This window comes from Haliaeetus leucocephalus, unplaced genomic scaffold (genome assembly GCF_000737465.1).
Source record: "Haliaeetus leucocephalus isolate CR32 unplaced genomic scaffold, Haliaeetus_leucocephalus-4.0 Scaffold450, whole genome shotgun sequence".
Classification (NCBI taxonomy): Eukaryota; Metazoa; Chordata; class Aves; order Accipitriformes; family Accipitridae; genus Haliaeetus; species Haliaeetus leucocephalus.
This window is the reverse complement of record NW_010972886.1, coordinates 5,723,439-5,740,989: the sequence shown is the minus strand read 5'-3', so window position 1 is coordinate 5,740,989 and position 17,551 is coordinate 5,723,439. Positions and strand designations below refer to the sequence as shown.

Sequence of the window (17,551 nt, the reverse complement as noted above, 5' to 3'; positions counted from 1 at the left end):
CTCACTTAATGAGCTACTTCAAGCAGCTGTAAATGAATCTAGATATGCAGCCCTCACCTTTAGAGAGCTGGACATGTGGTGCTGGGAGATGGGCATTTTGGCTTTGGGTCTGGTACATGGAAAGTGAAGCTGCTTGCCAGGGGCATTGGGCACCTCGCTTTGCAGCCGTGTTAAGGCCTGCCACCCCCTGAGCTTTCATCCCCAGGGTCCCACAAAGGGGCAAACGCTCCCCGGCTGCCTGCTGACAGCCATGGGGACTCCATGCAGCTGGAGGGTTTAACTGCAGGCTGGGGACAGCAGGTCGCACCTTCCCTGCCTGCATACAGAGGAGGCACAGACATGACAGGGCTGCTGGATGCTGTCTCCTTGGTGTCCTGCTGGTCTTGCAAAAGCTCCACGTGCAACACCTCTCCCAGCTCACTTACACAAGCATGTTCCTTTACAGGCATCCTTTACAGTGCTTCCTCAAGAAGCACGTGTCTTCCTCCTCCCCTTCCAGCACCAAATGCTTCAAAATGGCCTCAAGTACTCTGATTCTCACCCTCCCGCAATTATAGCGTATCTCTATAATCAGCATCAATAACTTTCCCATGTGGGAACAACTCCTCTCTTTCATCTCCACTGCTCCAGATCCTTTCAATTAAGAAATGAACCATGACCTTCCCATGCACCTGCGTTGTTTCATCCTTTCACATCTCATTGCAACCATTGCAGACTGCTCCAGAAATTGCTCCAAGTTACTAAAAATATCATACAGTTTTTCCTTGGCTGCTTTTCCAAATATCTTTCAGTAGTGCATCACAAGCATAACTCAATTCCTGAGCATTCAACATTTGATTCACACCTTACCAATCTGTTTTTGATAAGCAACATCCCAACCTCTTGTAAATGGTATTTTTTTATTGGAGCGTGAAGTAGTGATTTTGATCTTTTCTTCATTTTGTTCCACAAGTACTCAAGGCTTCACATTATTGACAAGTGTTCTCCTGGCTGAAAAGGTCTTTTTTTATTACTGATTGATGTCTAAATGTATTTCAAAGAACTGTCAGCCAAAAAGCAAAGAATAATGATTTAATTTCAAAATAACCTTAGTATGTAAGACTAAACTAGCCATAGAATATCAAATTTTGAATAATGACAGTGAGGCTGGAATAAATTTAGACTTCCAAGAAGACTGTACACAAAATGAAAAACATCCACCACTAGATGTCATTATTTCAGAGATTAAGGAAATTTCTGACCTTCTCGAAATTAGACTTTAGGGGACCAAAAGTCTAATTTACTAAAGACGGCCAAAAGTCTCTAAATTAGAGAGAGCCCATCTTGCATATGAGTAATTGTGAATGAAGCACCACAAGAAATGCGTGAGCGTCATGCTCACATGAACGGATATAGTGTCAGGGTGCGAGGAAGGAGACAGCATCTGTCTCCTTTAGGGTGTCTGGTGAAGGACCCTTTCAGTGCAGAAGGGTATAGTAACGAAAGGAGGAGGCTCTAAACAACACATACAGAGACACAAACTTGACCAGTGTATGATAAGGGAGGCAGTAACAAGAGCCAAAGCTGGTCAGCCACAGGGACTGATAAGGGCATGTCGAGTGTGGGGATGTTTATTTCAATAGGATTGTCTGGTTGAGGACTTTGTCAAATGGAAGAGTAAGGGAAAGGGAGAAGCTGTAAACAAAATACACAGAGACACAAACCTATCAAACATAGTACACAAAATCAAGAAACAAACCTTGTCAGTCACATTAATTGATGGCCTGTCAAGAAACTGCAGGCAAACCGGAACTTTGCAGCTTTTGGGGATGTAAAGCTGAGGGTCCAGGGTGTTGGTGGGACTGTGCAAACGGATGGGGGATGTGCAGGGGAAGGGGATGGAGAGGAACGAAGGAGGACTGGACAGAATGGGGTGTAAAAGGGGTCAGTCGTGTAAAATGGGGCTGGTGGGTGCTCTTGTCTGACCACGCCAGTGTGCTGGGTGCTGACTGCTGGGGGCAGATGTCTATATCTTCCCCAAACAGTGTTTGTGTGAGAGGTGCGGGTGTTCACTACCAAACCTTGAGCTAGACCAGCCGGCAAGTAGGGGACCTGTGGGGTGGGTAAGGAGGCCTGGGATCTGGGCAGGGGTGCCAGGCGGACAGAGGAGCTGTGACAGTGCTTGGGAGATGCACAAACGTGCACATGCTTGTGAACCTGGAGAGAGTCATATGTGTGCCTGCACCAGTGACCTTCTGTCTCTGCTGGGAGCTGTCCACACTTCTGTCTCATGTGAGCCATGTATGTGGGTGCTGTTGAAGGCAGCACCTTGTCTGTGGCAGCCTGTGTAGCCAGCTGTCTCCATGTCCCCTGAGCATGATATACATGTCTCTGGGACATGAAAGCAGCAGGTACATCCATAAGAGACCCTGGTTCCCTGGGGCATGGGGCTGGACTCCAGCATCCAGGCAGTAGGGAGCCCTGGGCTGGAGCTGCTGGAGGCAGCAGTTGCTCGTAATATCCCTTAGCATATAGCAACAATTTTTAAAAAGCAAACAGCATTATTGTGAGGTAGATTGAAGGAGAAAATACTGAATTTCTACAGAGATCATCTATTTTTATTGAAAATATGATGGAACGAGGAGCCCTAAACTCTTAAAATAACTACTGAAATGAGGTTTTCTGAAAACAGCCTAATAGAATATTTATTATGTTCCACTTCATATATGCAAAACTACATAATGATACTGATACTATAAATCACTGTAAGTTTTTAGATTTACTGGGATAAAAAGTCTAGTGCTAGTTAAATACAACCACATTTTCCTGTTTGGTGATTTTAAAGACCCAGAAAACTGCCCTGGACAAACATTTGAGATTCTTCCTTGTAGTAGCATGCTCAGTGATGACAGCAAGAATAATTTCCAGTTGCATGTTCCATGAAGACTGTTGCAAACCATTGGAAGTTAGAGCAGTTGTAGCATTGTGTATGTCGAACTGTTTCCTACAGGACTGAAGAGGAAGGGGTAGAAAGGAGAAGTAATGACACCTTTATTTCCTTGTTTAAGTTCTGCAGCAGACAGTGCTTAACTAAAACAGAAGATTTGGCACATTATTGTTTCAGTATTCTTTTTGCATCTTGAAGTAGTTTTCCATCCTAACTATACCTCTGGTTAAAATGAAAACTACAGAAATTAAATATGAAAATTCAGTCTTCTAGTAGAATGGCTAATTGAATATTATGTTGCTGTTTAAAGGTGAAAAAAATTGACTCAAGCTTGTACGAAGATTTTAAAAGCCATTATTTTGGAGTTGAAATCCTGCACCGCCTAGATCTTTGCTCCATGTTGAAAAAAAAGCAACCAAATGGTTACTACTACTGTGAGTCCTCTATTGTTTTTGGTAAGTACATCATTTTCCTCTTATATCAATTGTGTCTATAAGTTATATGCCTGAAAAGCCATTTTTTTTCTGGAGCATATATTAGGCAGTTCTTCTAATAATATCCATGGAGTCTGACAGAAGTCTGTCCTTCAACCCTGACTCTCCAGGAACACTGTGCAGTGCTTCTTGCTGACAGCTAAAGTTTGTGTTCAACTGTCCATCCCCAGAATCCAGTTCCATTTCTCATCCTGAAATGACTGTTTAAGATAAGTGAGATGTATCACTCTCCAGAGCTGCTCATCTCTCTGTTGACTATAGAGACAGCCTGTGTGACTAAGTTAGATTAGATGTGGTAATAATAGATGATTAAAGCTCAGTGAAACGTCTGTGGTTTGGCAGAGATGTGACCTTACTTGGACTATATTCATATACAGAGAGCATTTCAGTGGTACAACAGATTTCATAATAACTGTTCAGAATACCATCAAGACTTCAAACATTGTACAGACACCTTGCCTAGATCATTACAACGTTAGAAATCACAGCTGTGTCCTCCTGCTTTATCTGAACAGAAGCTTCACATCCCTATGATTAATAGTCTAGGCTTGTCTTCTCATTTCTGCCACACGTCCTGTATAGCTGGAACTTCAGATGGTATACATGGAAGGTCTATGGACTGAGAGACTATGGGATAATGGCTTGTACAATAAAACTCTCTGTGGTGCTTAGTTCCCAGTAGCTGATAATGGATCTTAGGACTGCTATTAGTTATATTAAGAACATGAGTTAAAACACTCTAAGTGGAATAACTGGAGAACGTTGAGGATTTTTTCTTAAATGCAGTCATCCCTTTAAATTTAGGAATTTATTGTGTGATGTGTTGGGAATATCTTTAAAAATACCATTCCTGCACCTGCAGATCTCTAAGAAATCAGATGACATGGGAAGATGGTCAAGTAGTAATACAGCAAAATGCAAAATTTTTTATATTAATTGCTTTTTTCACCTCTCCTAATTAGGCTGATTTTTTTATATATGTCATGTTAGAGGTGAGTCTCAAAAGGCAGGTTTATAGCAGGGAACAGGTCATGGTCTTTGGAGGTCAGGTTATATTTTTTCTTCTTTGGACTGGTACAGCTTGGTTTTTATGTTTTTGGGATTATTTTTTTCTTTGTTGCAGTCATGTCAAAGGTTGAATGTAGTGATGTTAGAAGGCATAGGATACTGAAATTCATACTAAAAGTTCACTGAAGACTTAACTTTGTCTTTTTTCTTTAGAAATAGAAATTTAGAAATAGAGCAAATCTCTATTTGGCATGTTGTCAACGAGCAATAGCTCCATCTCAGCAAGAATATGGACAGTCTTAATAAATCTTAATAAAGCAAAGTCTTAACTTTGATCTACTTAAGGAAAAGAGAGTATCTGTTCTTGTATGGATCCTCTAATAACAGGAAAGAAATGTGAAAAATCTTTTACAAGGAGCCTCAGCAATATAATGTTTACTTGAAGACTATGATAAATTTGTTCTCATATACCTTGCAACATTTTCGAGATTTCTGGTAATACACAGAAAAATGAAAAAAAAAAATTGACCAGAAATCATTCCATCAAACAAATTATTCAGTGGATCTAACGTTTCCCACTCCAAAACATACTAGCCTGAGTAATGAAAATGTTCATGACCAAGGAATGATCATATCCTCAGAAAGAAAGAACAAAACATGCAACATCAGGGAAATCTTCCAAGACCGTTGCCATCCCAACTAGCTGAATAGAAACATCTTCACTGGAATCTTTTCTTGTGTGGACAGTTTTAAAGGAAAGCCCTGTCTTCATCCTTAAGTAATAAGGAATCTCAAAAAGATGAAAACTTCTGTTTGTTATGAAGATACAGTGTTAAGGACTAAGAAATCTCAAGAATTTGAAGACTTTATGAAGGTACCGTGTCCATCCCCAGATTCTGCAAAACCTTTAAAGGTACGATGAGCATAAAATAAAAGGAAAACTTCTTATCCAGGCACCTCTTCCAGTTGACCTAATTTTGATGGAAAGATCCATCTTTCAAAGGCTTATCATTGACAGAAATACATGTGAATAATGCATTATACTTCATTTTTCCTAAGCACATATTGGTTTTTTTATAATCATAAAAACTATACCTGGTTAATAGGCAGGTTATACCTGGTGCCTCATCTGCTGGTTTTCAGCCACTTTTCAAGCTGGATTGTTTCATTCTTAATGCTATAAAACTAACACTGTGTTGGAGACAAAGGGTGTTCATGAACAGTTAGTACTACTTCTAAGTTTCTGTTGTTTGGCCTAGCTTTACATAAACAGCACTATTAAAAGTTAGTGCTGGTTCCAGGACTCTGGGTATGGCTTTGGTGCCAACCTGGTTTCTGCCTTGTGGTAACTTGTTTCCCTGTGCTGCAGCACTGCTGGTGGAAGTGCTCACTGGTCTGGAGGACTGTTTTGAGGACTTATGATTAAATACTGTTGTGGTTTAAGCCCAGCCGGTAACAAAGCACCACGCAGCGGCTCCCTCACTCCCCCACCCCCGGCCACGGTGGAATGAGGAGAAAATATAAAGAAACGCCTGTGGGTCGAGACAAGGCCAGGGAGGGATCACTCACCACTTATGGTCACAGGCACAAAAAGACTCAACTCGGGGAAGAAACAAAATCAATTTAATTTACTACAAATCAAATCAAAACAAGGATAATGAGAAGTAAACCCCAAATCTTAAAACGCCTTCCCCCCACCCCTCCCTCCTTCCCGGCTCAACTCCACTCCCGGTTCTCTCCACCTCCTCCCCCCAGCGGCACAGAGGGATGGGGAATGGAGGTTGGGGTCAGCTCGCCACACCTTGTCTCTGCTGCTCCTGCCTCCTCAGGGGGAGGACTCCTCACTTGTCCCCTGCTCCACCATGGGGTACCTCCCACGGGAGACAGTCCTTCACGAACTTCTCCAATGTGAGTCCTCTCCGCGGGCTGCAGTTCCTCACAAACTTCCCTGGCGTGAGTCCTTTCCGTGGGCTTCAGTTCTTCCCAAACTTCCCTGGCATGGGTCCTTTCCGCGGGCCGATCTTCAGTCACCAGCTGCTCCAGCGTGGGCTTTCCCATGGAGTCACGGCCATCTTGGGGGGCCTCCGCTCCACCGTGGACCTCCACGGGCTGCAGGGACACAGCCTGCCGTCTGACCGCGGGCTGCAGGGACATCCACCTCCTCAGGCGCCCCTCCTCCCCCTCCTTCCTCACTGGCCTCGGTATCCGCAGAGGGGTTCTTCTCACATTCCAATCCCCCCACTCACTGTGGGTTCCCCTTCTTAAACCTGTTCTCCCAGAGGTGCTATCCCACTGTTGCCGACTGGGTCGGCCTGGGCCAGAGGCGGGTCCGACTTGGAGCCGGGGGAGCTTCTAGAAGCTTCTCACAGGAGCTGTCCCTGCGGCCCCTCCCCCGCCACCAAAAAAACCTGCGCCACACAAACACATAACAAATACTTACGCCATACTTTAAACATGTCAGGCACTTCACAAATGCCATTTGCTGTTAATGTTTTTGTTTGCTCTTAGGGCCACCTTTATTTAGCTTAGGTAGGCTGTTACAAAACAAATCAAAGGCAGTACAGAGCAAAGGAAGTGTAGAATGTCTGTTTAAATTAGTGACAGCACTATTGCAAAATTCAGAGCAGTCAAAATCAGAGTGAGATGTATTTATACATATCTATCTATTTATCTATCTAAATATATTATACTTACTGCCTTGTATTATGCATGTCTCATAGTTATGTTTACATCTGTGTATATAATTATATATCTAATGTCTTCTGTACATGTATGTACATTCAAATATTATTTATGTGCATCCAAATGCTTAAAGAGAAATTACAAGATTATTTAACATGCTATGAAATTTTTCATTTAGGTAAAATTGAGGCTCCGCTTTTCACAAATACACTTCAGAATATTTTGGAATATGTATCTGATTAAGGAATTTGGTAAATAACTCATTACAAATGAAAGCTGTTTAGTAGTATATTTGGTAGATATTGCAATGTTTTTTCAAATTATTTGTTTAAATCTCTCTTCTTGAACTTGCTATGTTACTGACATCTCAGAATGCTAAAATGAGACAGTTATTCTTTCAGCTGTCTTTTGAATATGAGTCCCATTAAATGGTTTACAACAGCAGTCAATCAACTGGTATTCAAAGCAAGAATCAATGCCTGTTTGGCTTCAACTCAATCCTGGTATGACAATGCCTAAAGAATTTATGAGAAGTGTCATTTTCACAGTCCGAACAGAATTCTCTTCTGAATTATTTTTACATGAGTGCTACATCTGGCTTTCTCTATCCATAGTATTTGAATGGATGTTCTTCACTGATACCACATTAAGAAAGTGTAGTATTATTATGCCCACTTTTCTCAGTCCTATGTGGACACAGATGCATCTTGGCCAAATACATGCATTTAATTTTCTGGGTTTGTACATGTTAATATATATTTATCTAAAGCCAATAGGAGAAGGAAAACAGCTATATTGGAACAGAGTTTAAATAACTTATTTTTTAGTTTCAGAGAAGAAGAAACTGTGTTTTAATGAATTTTGAAAAACTCATTTTAAAATGTTTTAAAATGTGATTTCAATAGGGTTTTTAGTAACTATAGGTAGCTAGGACATCACAATAAACACAGGAGGGAGTTAATGCAGTTCTACTAATACATCAGAAACAGTGAAATTTGAAAATTACTTAATACAGACAAAACACTGTATCCAGCTGTAGTTCTTTCTATGTGTATGTGTATTCAAGCAGTTATCTTCTTTCCTTGAAGTGCACAGAAAATACAAAAACAGTATTTACTTTTTGTTACCTAGAGTTTGGGCCAGACTGGAGTGTTATGCATCTAATAAGATGAAAAGATCTAAAAAAGGATCAGAACTAATGTTAGAAACAGAAATCCATACACAACAAAGAATTGCATATTACCATGGCTAATAAGTGCCACAACACATAGCAACTTGGTAGCTGCACATTTTAAAAGCATGTTTAAAAATATGAGAAGCATAAAAGATCAATATGAATAAAGGCAGAGGCAAAACACCTGCTGAGGTGCAGCAATATGCACAGCAGGTAAACAGGCTTTGACAGTATGTTACAGAGCAGCATCCACTGTCTTCAGCAGATCCTACAGACATCTGCACCAGAAGATTTCTCTGCATCTGCATACTAGCCCCACAGGGTATGTATTCAGGAGTTAATATTTGACGTGACAGTGACAATAATGTTGAAGCTTCATTCTCAAAGTAGAGTCCAGTTTATTCTTTAAAGCAAACAAAACAGCAAACCAACAAATTGTCCTTCTTCAGACCACCCACCTCATGGCGGCTGTTGCATGTCACCTCAAATCCCACAGAAGACCAGAGAATGCTGGAATGAGTTGAGCTTCTCAATATATACACCTTCACCTGAATGATTGGTCAATTCTTTATATCACGGTGCAGATATTCAGTAGACCCTCTGAACATCAAAGGGAGCATTATGTAAATCTTCTTATGTTAAATATGCCTTTAGCATTAAGTATTTCACCTAAATATTTTTAGGATCCATTCATAAAGATTTTTGTAGACTTGTTTCAAGGAGAATTTGTTTATAGTAATATAATTTAAAATGATATTATATATACATTAAAGAAAGTTATCACATGCCAAGCTGTATTCAGCCTGTAAACTGAATAAAAAAAAAAAAAGATTCTCCTGAGTGTCTAGTAAGAAGTTTATATATCAGACTTCCATGTGCTATCTCTGAGGTAGAAAAACTTCAAAAAGTCTGTTCCTTGGTGGAAACCACCCAGCAGGTTACTCTTACTTTTTGCACAGCCAGAACTCATATGTCTGGAATACATGCCAAGTTGGAGGTTAAAGTTCCATTACAGTTCCCCTGCAATCTAGCAGTAGCAATATGGAAATTGAAATATCAGACTACAAACATCTATTTTATCTGGAGAGAAGTATAATAATATGATAAAAGGTAATGCTCCTTGCTGCTCAAATAATACCTCAAACAGATGTCTTTTTAAGTAGCAGAACATTAGTGGGTCAATTTACATTTCAGTGGAACTGTGTACAGGTTCGGTGTCCAGTCTGACCTTGTCATGAAGGTACCTTCTCCAGTCTCTCTGAAACGGGAGACACTTAAAGGTGTTCATCCTGTCCTAAAATGTGTGTGTAAGACAGGCAAGATCTAAGAGGTGTCTAAGATAGGCAAGATGTGAGTCTAAGATACACTACTTGAACAGTTGTTAATATTTGTTAATTAGCTTGCTTGCTAATTTTTTATATATATATATATAAAGATAAAAAGTTTCAGCTTAATGACAAATGCATTATATTTGCAAGCTTCACATTTCTGAGGGAGATCAATAACTTTATGAACGGAACACGTTACAAACAATTGATTCTTGTAGATTGCTGCTGTTAGGCTTAAATTATTTGAATCATTTAAGTAACTTTTTAGTTACTTAAACTTTAATAACCTTGAGTTAGGATTTAGTGCTGCAGTTTATGCTTCCACATTACATTTTACAATGTTAGCCAGGCAGCTACTCAACACCCATGTCTCAAACAAAGAACAAGGTGCTCCTGGTGGTATGTTGTGTAAGACTGAAGATAAGTTTGTCAGCAACAGGTTTGGGGGATACCCACAAAGAAGAAAGAATTACAGAAGAAAGAAGAACAGAGGAATGGAGTCATCTGTATCTGAAATAGAAACTAGATACGATAGCATCACTCTATGAACTCAAAATAATACTGAGAAGAAATAGAAGACTGAAAGTAAAATTGGAAACCAATTGATAGTTGGATAGATGGTCAACATCCCTTGGTTTGCTCTTTTTAAAAAATGCACTTACAGTGTCAAGCAAAAAATACAGCAATATTACACCTTCATCATCAGGGAAGAAGAGGGCTCAAATACAATCTGAAATATGGAGTTTGGCCAGTTTGTCTGAAATGTTTTTAAAGTGACACTGGCTTAAATGAAGAGAAAGACTAGCACTTGTCTCCTTTAGATACTCTCCTGCTTCTCTGTCCACAGATGGTTTGACCTAAATGTGATTGATTTTATTCATACAGCAATTAAACATTTTCTCACATTGGAAACAGCAATGGTAACCAAGTAAATGCTGTTTTAATTGTCCAGATTCTACATCCTGCAAAATTAAACATACCGTGTGTCGGTTTCTTTTACAACTCCTTCTTACTTGCATGACAGTGAATCACTTCTTCTAAAATAATGAATCATTCTTTGATTTTATCTGTTATCTGTCTTTCTTTCTTCTTTTCCTATAATTTCAAAATACCTCTAGGTCTGTTTCATTTCTTATTTTAATTTCCTTGATAGACTATTTGTAAGCTAGACTCTATTTTCTCCACTCTATTAGGTTGTGAGTTACTGCTCTTGAGTTTCTTGCATATCTGTGGCACTCTTCCCAAATTTTAATTAATAATGTGGCAGTCATACTGCTTTTGGATAAAAATGTCTTGGGCAGCTTCCCAGGAGCTATTTCTTAACATTCGAAATTAGTAATTAATTCACTGTTTGTGTTGAGTTTATCCACAGCTGCTGCAATTTTATGCATGCAGTATGCTTAATAACTCTTTGCCTACATAAAAAGCAACAGGTATTGTGTGCTAATCAGCAAAGTCTTTCCCTGAAGCACTATTTCTTAGCAGAGTCGTGTGGTAGAATATTGACTTATAAAAATGATTCTTTTAAGCATGGCAGAGAAACACATTTTAGTTATTAACCTAGAAGCCAAGCTCTTTATGGACAGTGACTAGAAAGTGATGATCCAGTGGTTTCTTACACACATCAAATATTTTCCATTCACTACCAAGAACAGAGTGGTCCCCTATTGATTCTTTTTCACTAGTCTTACATTAGAACTTGATGGGATGTTCTCTTTAGTTCTAGCAGCATAACTCATCGCATATCACTACATTGGGCAGTTTCTTCTGTATTTGGTATTCTTCTACTGTTGAAACATTGACCATTAGTACAGCATTCTTCATAATGAGATAGCATTTTTACATTAATTTTGTAGTACCAGTTATAGCTGAAAATCTATATCGATACATTCTGTGTGTGGATAAGGAGGAGAACAAGCTGACTGAGAGGGAAATAACCAATGTAAATATAGTTCGAAAGTGGAAATTTTCATTTCAGAATAATATTTCATTGTTTTGAGGGCAAATTCTAACATCCCTGACTTTGAGCTTTAATATTGGGAAATGTGTAAAAAACTTTTCATTAGAAAGTGACGGGGAGCTTTAAGGACAGCAACATGGTGTTTAGAATTCAATCATTCATCTCCTAATACTGAAAGTAAGTAAAACCTTCTCATCACCTTGTGTGATTCTGTGATTCGTGATTCTGTGATTATGAGGTATGTATTATTTGCTTTATTGTACAGGATAATTTTTGCAATTTTCATACCATAATGTAATTCTATTCAAAAGGCTATTGTCCTTTTATTTTTCAACAAAATGGTGTTTGAAGTAGTGATGTGTTTTCGTGGAGAGCTGTTATCAGTAGCTGAAAATAAGCAAAAATAAGATTTTCCATAAATGACTTCCAAAAATATGTGCAGACAATGGGATAAAACTGATGAAGTAAATCCAACAGGAAAGCACAAAAGCATATTTGACATCAGTAAGAATGTGATTCATGACTGAAAATTTAGTTGAGTATATAAAAAAGACAGAATTGATTTTTTACAACATAACATAGTAAGCTATAAAACACAATTTAATAATATGCAGCAGGTTTTTTGTATCTTAAGTATTTCTGCTTTAAAGACATTTTTCCTCAAGCAGACTTTGGTGTCCAAACAACTAATTTATTCCTAATTTTAATATATTAAAAATAATTGAAAATATGAAAACATTAATTTCAAGATATGTTAATTGCAAAAAGTAAACAGACCACCTAGGAGGTGAGGAACAAATTAAATATGTAATATTCTGTCATTGAGTAGATCAGTGAAAGATAATTAGTTTTTATTCTTAAAATTTTCCTAGCTAGGATGTTGCTTTTGTTGATATGTATTTATTGTATAGTCTTAACATCAAATGGAAGGTTGCAGTTCCTGTGAGGAGTGTTTTTCAGTACTTTGAAGGACATGGAGTGAAAGTAAAACCAGTTTTCCATTGTTCAAATGTCACCATTTTTCAGCTGTTGATGGTTAGTGTGGATCTGAAGAGCTTACCCAGTGTGCTGCATGGTTACACAGAGAGAGTCTGCTATGCTTCCTACATAATCCCTGTGAGGTATTCTGAAATAAGACATAGTTACAGACTAATAGATATCTGTACTTCAGGGATAATACAAACACTGACATAAAAATGTAGTTGCTGAGGAAAAGGGCTTGTTTTGCTTAATACCACAACTTACATTTCTCTTTCAGAACAGTACTCAGCAATGAATAGATACAGGTGATAATTTAATTTTCTTCTAGACTGGATATAAATTTTCTTGAGGCTCCTGGTATTTGTAGAAGTGGTTTCTTTTCAGTGGAAATAATTTCAAGACAAAATGTGACAGATTTTAAAGAGGCATTGTTAATGTGGCATATAGTGTCATTTCTTGTTTCCTAGAAAGCAGCAATGTGCTGCTTCTCATGGAAGCCATAGAACTTAAGAGCGAGATTACATCAACCACAAGCTAAAACATGACATCATTGTCTTAACAGTAGCCTGCCAATTTACTTGAAGTTTTAATCTGTTCTTAAGCACATCAGAAAGGGCCATCACAGTACCTGCTGAATACATAGTATGCGATCTTCTATTTTTCAAATGATGATCAAACATTTAAGATCTGAATTAAGATTTAATGACAGGAGAGAAATCTGAACCACCCTCCTTCTGTTTATAGGACAGTTACACAGATCTGTTGGGTACGAACGGTTGGAGGGTGTCACTCATGCAGTTTAGAGAACTTTCTGGGAGGGTGCAACATACAATTCATAAACATGTTGCTTTATTACATAGGTGAAGAGTTTCCATTTCTTCTCAGTGAAGTATGTCAGAGTCTGCCTGTGGGCCCTTATTTGTCAGCCATCCAGCTGGGGGACAGTCCAGCATTGGGCTTAATCCCCCTGCCCCACAGCTTGAAGATTTACCAGGGGACTTGGGTTAGAATAGAACCACTGTAGGCAGAAGAGTGCCAAACCTTGCCATTTACAGCCAATAATAAATGTCTGAGCAATACATAAGATACAACTTTTTTACACTGCTTTTCATGCTATGTGAACATTCCTGTGTTCCATTGCAAGATTAAATGTGTTAACCACTCATGACATAAACTGATATTACTTTAGTGGTTTAAGCTACCCCGCGTGCTTGTGCTGTGGAACAGACAAGGAGCACTTGGGATCAGTTGGAGATGACAGTGCTTAAAGAAGCTGTTCTTCCTGCTTCTCAAGTGTTGGCTGCCGTCTGCAGGCTGATGCTATGGTGTTTAGCTATGTACTAATTTCTACACAAGCGTCAGTAGGTCAGGAGACTTATGTGGCCAAAGCTGTGGTACCAGGCCTAGGTCAAACATACATACATACTCTTACTTATTAGACATACTTATAGACACCTGAAGTTAGGCTTCCAATTTTTTAAATTTCTAAACATGTCTGCACTGTATTTTCTGAGTCAGGATGGATGCACACAGCTTGCATTCTGAGCAGGTATCTGGGTGTGTATGATTGGCACAGTGCTGAGCATGACAGCTTGAGTTGGTGCCACAGATTCTGTTCGCCTGGATTTGGGTCAGCTGTGAGTAGGGGAAGAGCGAGCTCCTCTTGTCCTCTCTAGACTGCATGGTTTTACTTTAGGTAAATAACTTGATTTCTGAAGTCCTGAGACACTACAGTTGACCTTTTGGCATATAGTTTTAAAAACCTCTGCTGTAACTTCATGTTTTGCAAAGAGCAGATTTGTCTTAAAGAATTTTGACTAACCATCCACAGCCTACAGATTACAGCAGAAAGTAATTGCTGACTGACGACTGTTTAAAAAACCTTTTACCTTTGAAATCACTATTTAGGAAAACAGTGAATATGCCACAATTGCATTTTAACACCTAGGCACTGTTTCTGTAGCTTGTTTATTTTTTTTAAATGTTTAAGTTGTTTTGAATCAGAAACCCTAGATACTCAACTTTATTGCTTTAATCAAGAGAACAAACAAAAGGCTTTCTTACACATAAAACTGTTCCTAATTAAATACACTTGGAAAGTGGGTCAAGCTGAACAGGAACAAAGCACTCTTATTCCAAAATAAGAACTTTCACATATGGAATTATTCAGAAACAGCTCTTAGTACTTTAAAATTCCCAGCCAGTGTTAATGTCTTATCTTGCAAATGCAGGCAAGCCCAATAGTTTTCCTTCCCCATTCCTATCTATTGTATTGCAAACACAGAACACACTGGATGTTAAAAATTTACAGCACTTGATTAGGATATTATACAACCTTTGGGAGAAGAGGAGACTTCTTAGTGTGTCTTTAAGATTAGAAATGTTATTTTCACATGAAAGCAAGTAAAAGCAATCATTATTTTACACTGCAAATATACCTACTTAAGGATGTACTCTTTTAGAAGCATATGTTGAATTCTTTGTGATCTTTATTATTAGTGAATTCAGTTTTCTATACATTGTAATTTCCTTTCCTAATGTATTACCCAAGATGTAGAGGTGCTAATCTCGAAATATCTCAGTTACCATCCATAATCCAGATGAGCTGTTACCTCAGTCATTTACATCTTCCAATTGTCTTGCAGTTATCTAGTCACCTAGTCAGAGCCTCTCATATATATTTTTTCTTTTCAGAAATATACAGAACATCTGGTTTATCTTTCTTCATAATTACCTGGATTGGTTTGAATGTACTTAGTGGTTATTTATATTCTTGGGGATAGCTTTTCTTAATTTTGAAGAACACAAAACACATGAAGGCATGCTGTTTCTCCAAATGGAGTTTAAAATATTATAGTACAATTTTTTCTATATAGGCATAACAAACACGTATTTCAAAGTAAACCTAAATCCGTAATTTGAAATTCAGATGTGTAAATCCTAATGCCTTAGTTATTTTTAAACTATTGTAAATAATTTCCTGATAAATAATCATCTGTATTGTTACTGCTTCTCTGTATCATGGAGCCTTTTTTGGCTTATTACCAGTTTTCAGCATGATGCTGTAATTATTCAGGTTTCTTATGAGGAGCAAGGGCTAAGATGTTTTAAAAATTGAGTTCTTTGTGATTGTTTATCTGCCCTTTCAATTTTAAACTCTCCAATCACTTTCAGTCCTTTTCTTCACTTCTTTCTCAGTTTCGGACTTCAGTGGTACAGGGCCAGTGGTGGTGAGGCTTACATAATGAAATTCTAAGGAAAAGAACATTATTTTGGGAGAATATTGCTCCATGGTAGGGTAGATTTAAAGGTAAGAGTTATACAGTAGAGTGCAACAGTCGAGTACAAAATATTTTTGAATATTTGAATATTTTTGAGCTTCTACTTAGCATCCCTCTTGTATAGACTCTAGATGAGTTGCAGTGCTCAAATGCATGGAATTAGTCAGCTGCATATATTTAATAAGTTTTTCTTTTATAGTGGTAGCTATTGGGACTATTCCTTTTTTATTTGAACACTTTCATCTATTGGTTTATTTAATGGAAGAATCTGTAAGGGGTTGCATTCTGTCACATGTATACATTTTTTCAACGTAAATTTGCATTTGTGCTAATTCAAATGTAATGGTCCATCAGTGCAATTATATTAATAACTTTGTGGTATTAGTGCAATTATAGTAAGAATTCTCTCTACAGACTCTCTTTTAAGGGCTATTTTCCAAACAGATTTTGGTCCACAGTCCTGGTCCACAGTCTTTTGCACCATGAAATATAACACATGGACTGAATGTATGTTACCTACCTGACTGAAAAGTGCATTTGATAAGTGTATTATGTTAACAAGTTCTGCTGTTTTGTATTAAAGGAGGGGTTTGTTTTATGTCTTTGTGTATAAACAAAACTTACAAGTCAAAGGAAGGTTTTAGGTGAATATCTTTTGTAGGAATTTGGCCCCAGAATGAGATGCCTCCATTTTCCAATTCTGTGCAGAGTCCATTATCTCAGGGCAGAGTCAAGAAATTGCAGGCTGAACTGAGTGGAACATTGAACAAGCCAGGGGGAAACACCCAACAAAGAACTGTGTCAGCACCTCTCTTCTTTCTTTGAGTTTTGAGTCAGGCATCTCACCCTACTGGGACCCAAGGCCCAGTATCCTCTGCTGTTGTTACATGGGTACTTAAGTCAGCTTTCACTTTTTTTTATTTTAAAGAGGAAATACTTATTACATACATAGTTTGGTTACAATTGCCACTCAAATTGGATATCAAGGCTTTTTTCTTTCCCCAGCTTGGGGGAATTCAAGCCCCTGAAGGCTGGAAAAGCCACAACTGGCAGCTTAGCATGGAAGCTGAATGATGCACCAGTGTTCTTCAAGGAGCTTCCCCAGAGTAGCAAAGAATTCAGATCTCATAGGGCCAAAGAGCCCCGCCCCTGCCCCAAGTCAGACGCTAATCCTGTGATTGTTTCCTGGAGTGTCTAGCCTTATGGAGGTCACAGGCACAATGTTAAAATGCTCACTGGACTCTTAATCTTGTGGCTGATTTAGCAAAGGGAGCATCTAGTTTCTGGATCCTAAGCAGATGGAGCCTGGGCTGTTCAAACTGAGCCAGTTCTGAACATGACTACTTCTTCTGCTGGACAATAGTAGAATAATTGGGTTTTATTCAGCTTTTAGATGCAGACACATCACTCCTGTTTAAATGCTCTGTTTGGTGCTTGTCTGTTTTTAGTATTCATTAGAGACAAATTAGCAGTGTCTAGGGTTGATACATACATATACATATATATATGTCTCTGTGTGTGTGTTTGCATGTTTGTGTATATGCACATGCATGCACATCTACATAGCATAACTCCTGGTATTTATTTTACTGTGAGGTAATGCAAAATGTTCCTTTTAAGCAGCTCTTTTCTTGCTGGAAACCTTTTAATCAATTTAGCCACAGAAGTGGGTGGTGTTCGCATGGAGGAGGTTAAGAAAAAGCACACCAGAAAAGCA

The 17,551-nt window shown here is 38.5% G+C and overlaps 1 protein-coding gene across 2 annotated transcripts in view; it reads left to right on the top strand.

Moving 5' to 3' along the window:
• Positions 1-17,551, top strand: part of AKAP7 (A kinase (PRKA) anchor protein 7) — an 89,378-nt gene that overhangs the window by 33,317 nt on the left and 38,510 nt on the right. For both annotated transcript variants that reach the window (XR_774817.1, XM_010574702.1), the window contains one exon: positions 3,237-3,381. Coding sequence is in view for 1 of the 2 variants with exons in the window: in XM_010574702.1 (XP_010573004.1) it covers positions 3,237-3,381 (145 nt within the window). In the remaining variant the exon portion in view is untranslated. The remainder of the gene's footprint in view (positions 1-3,236; positions 3,382-17,551) is intronic.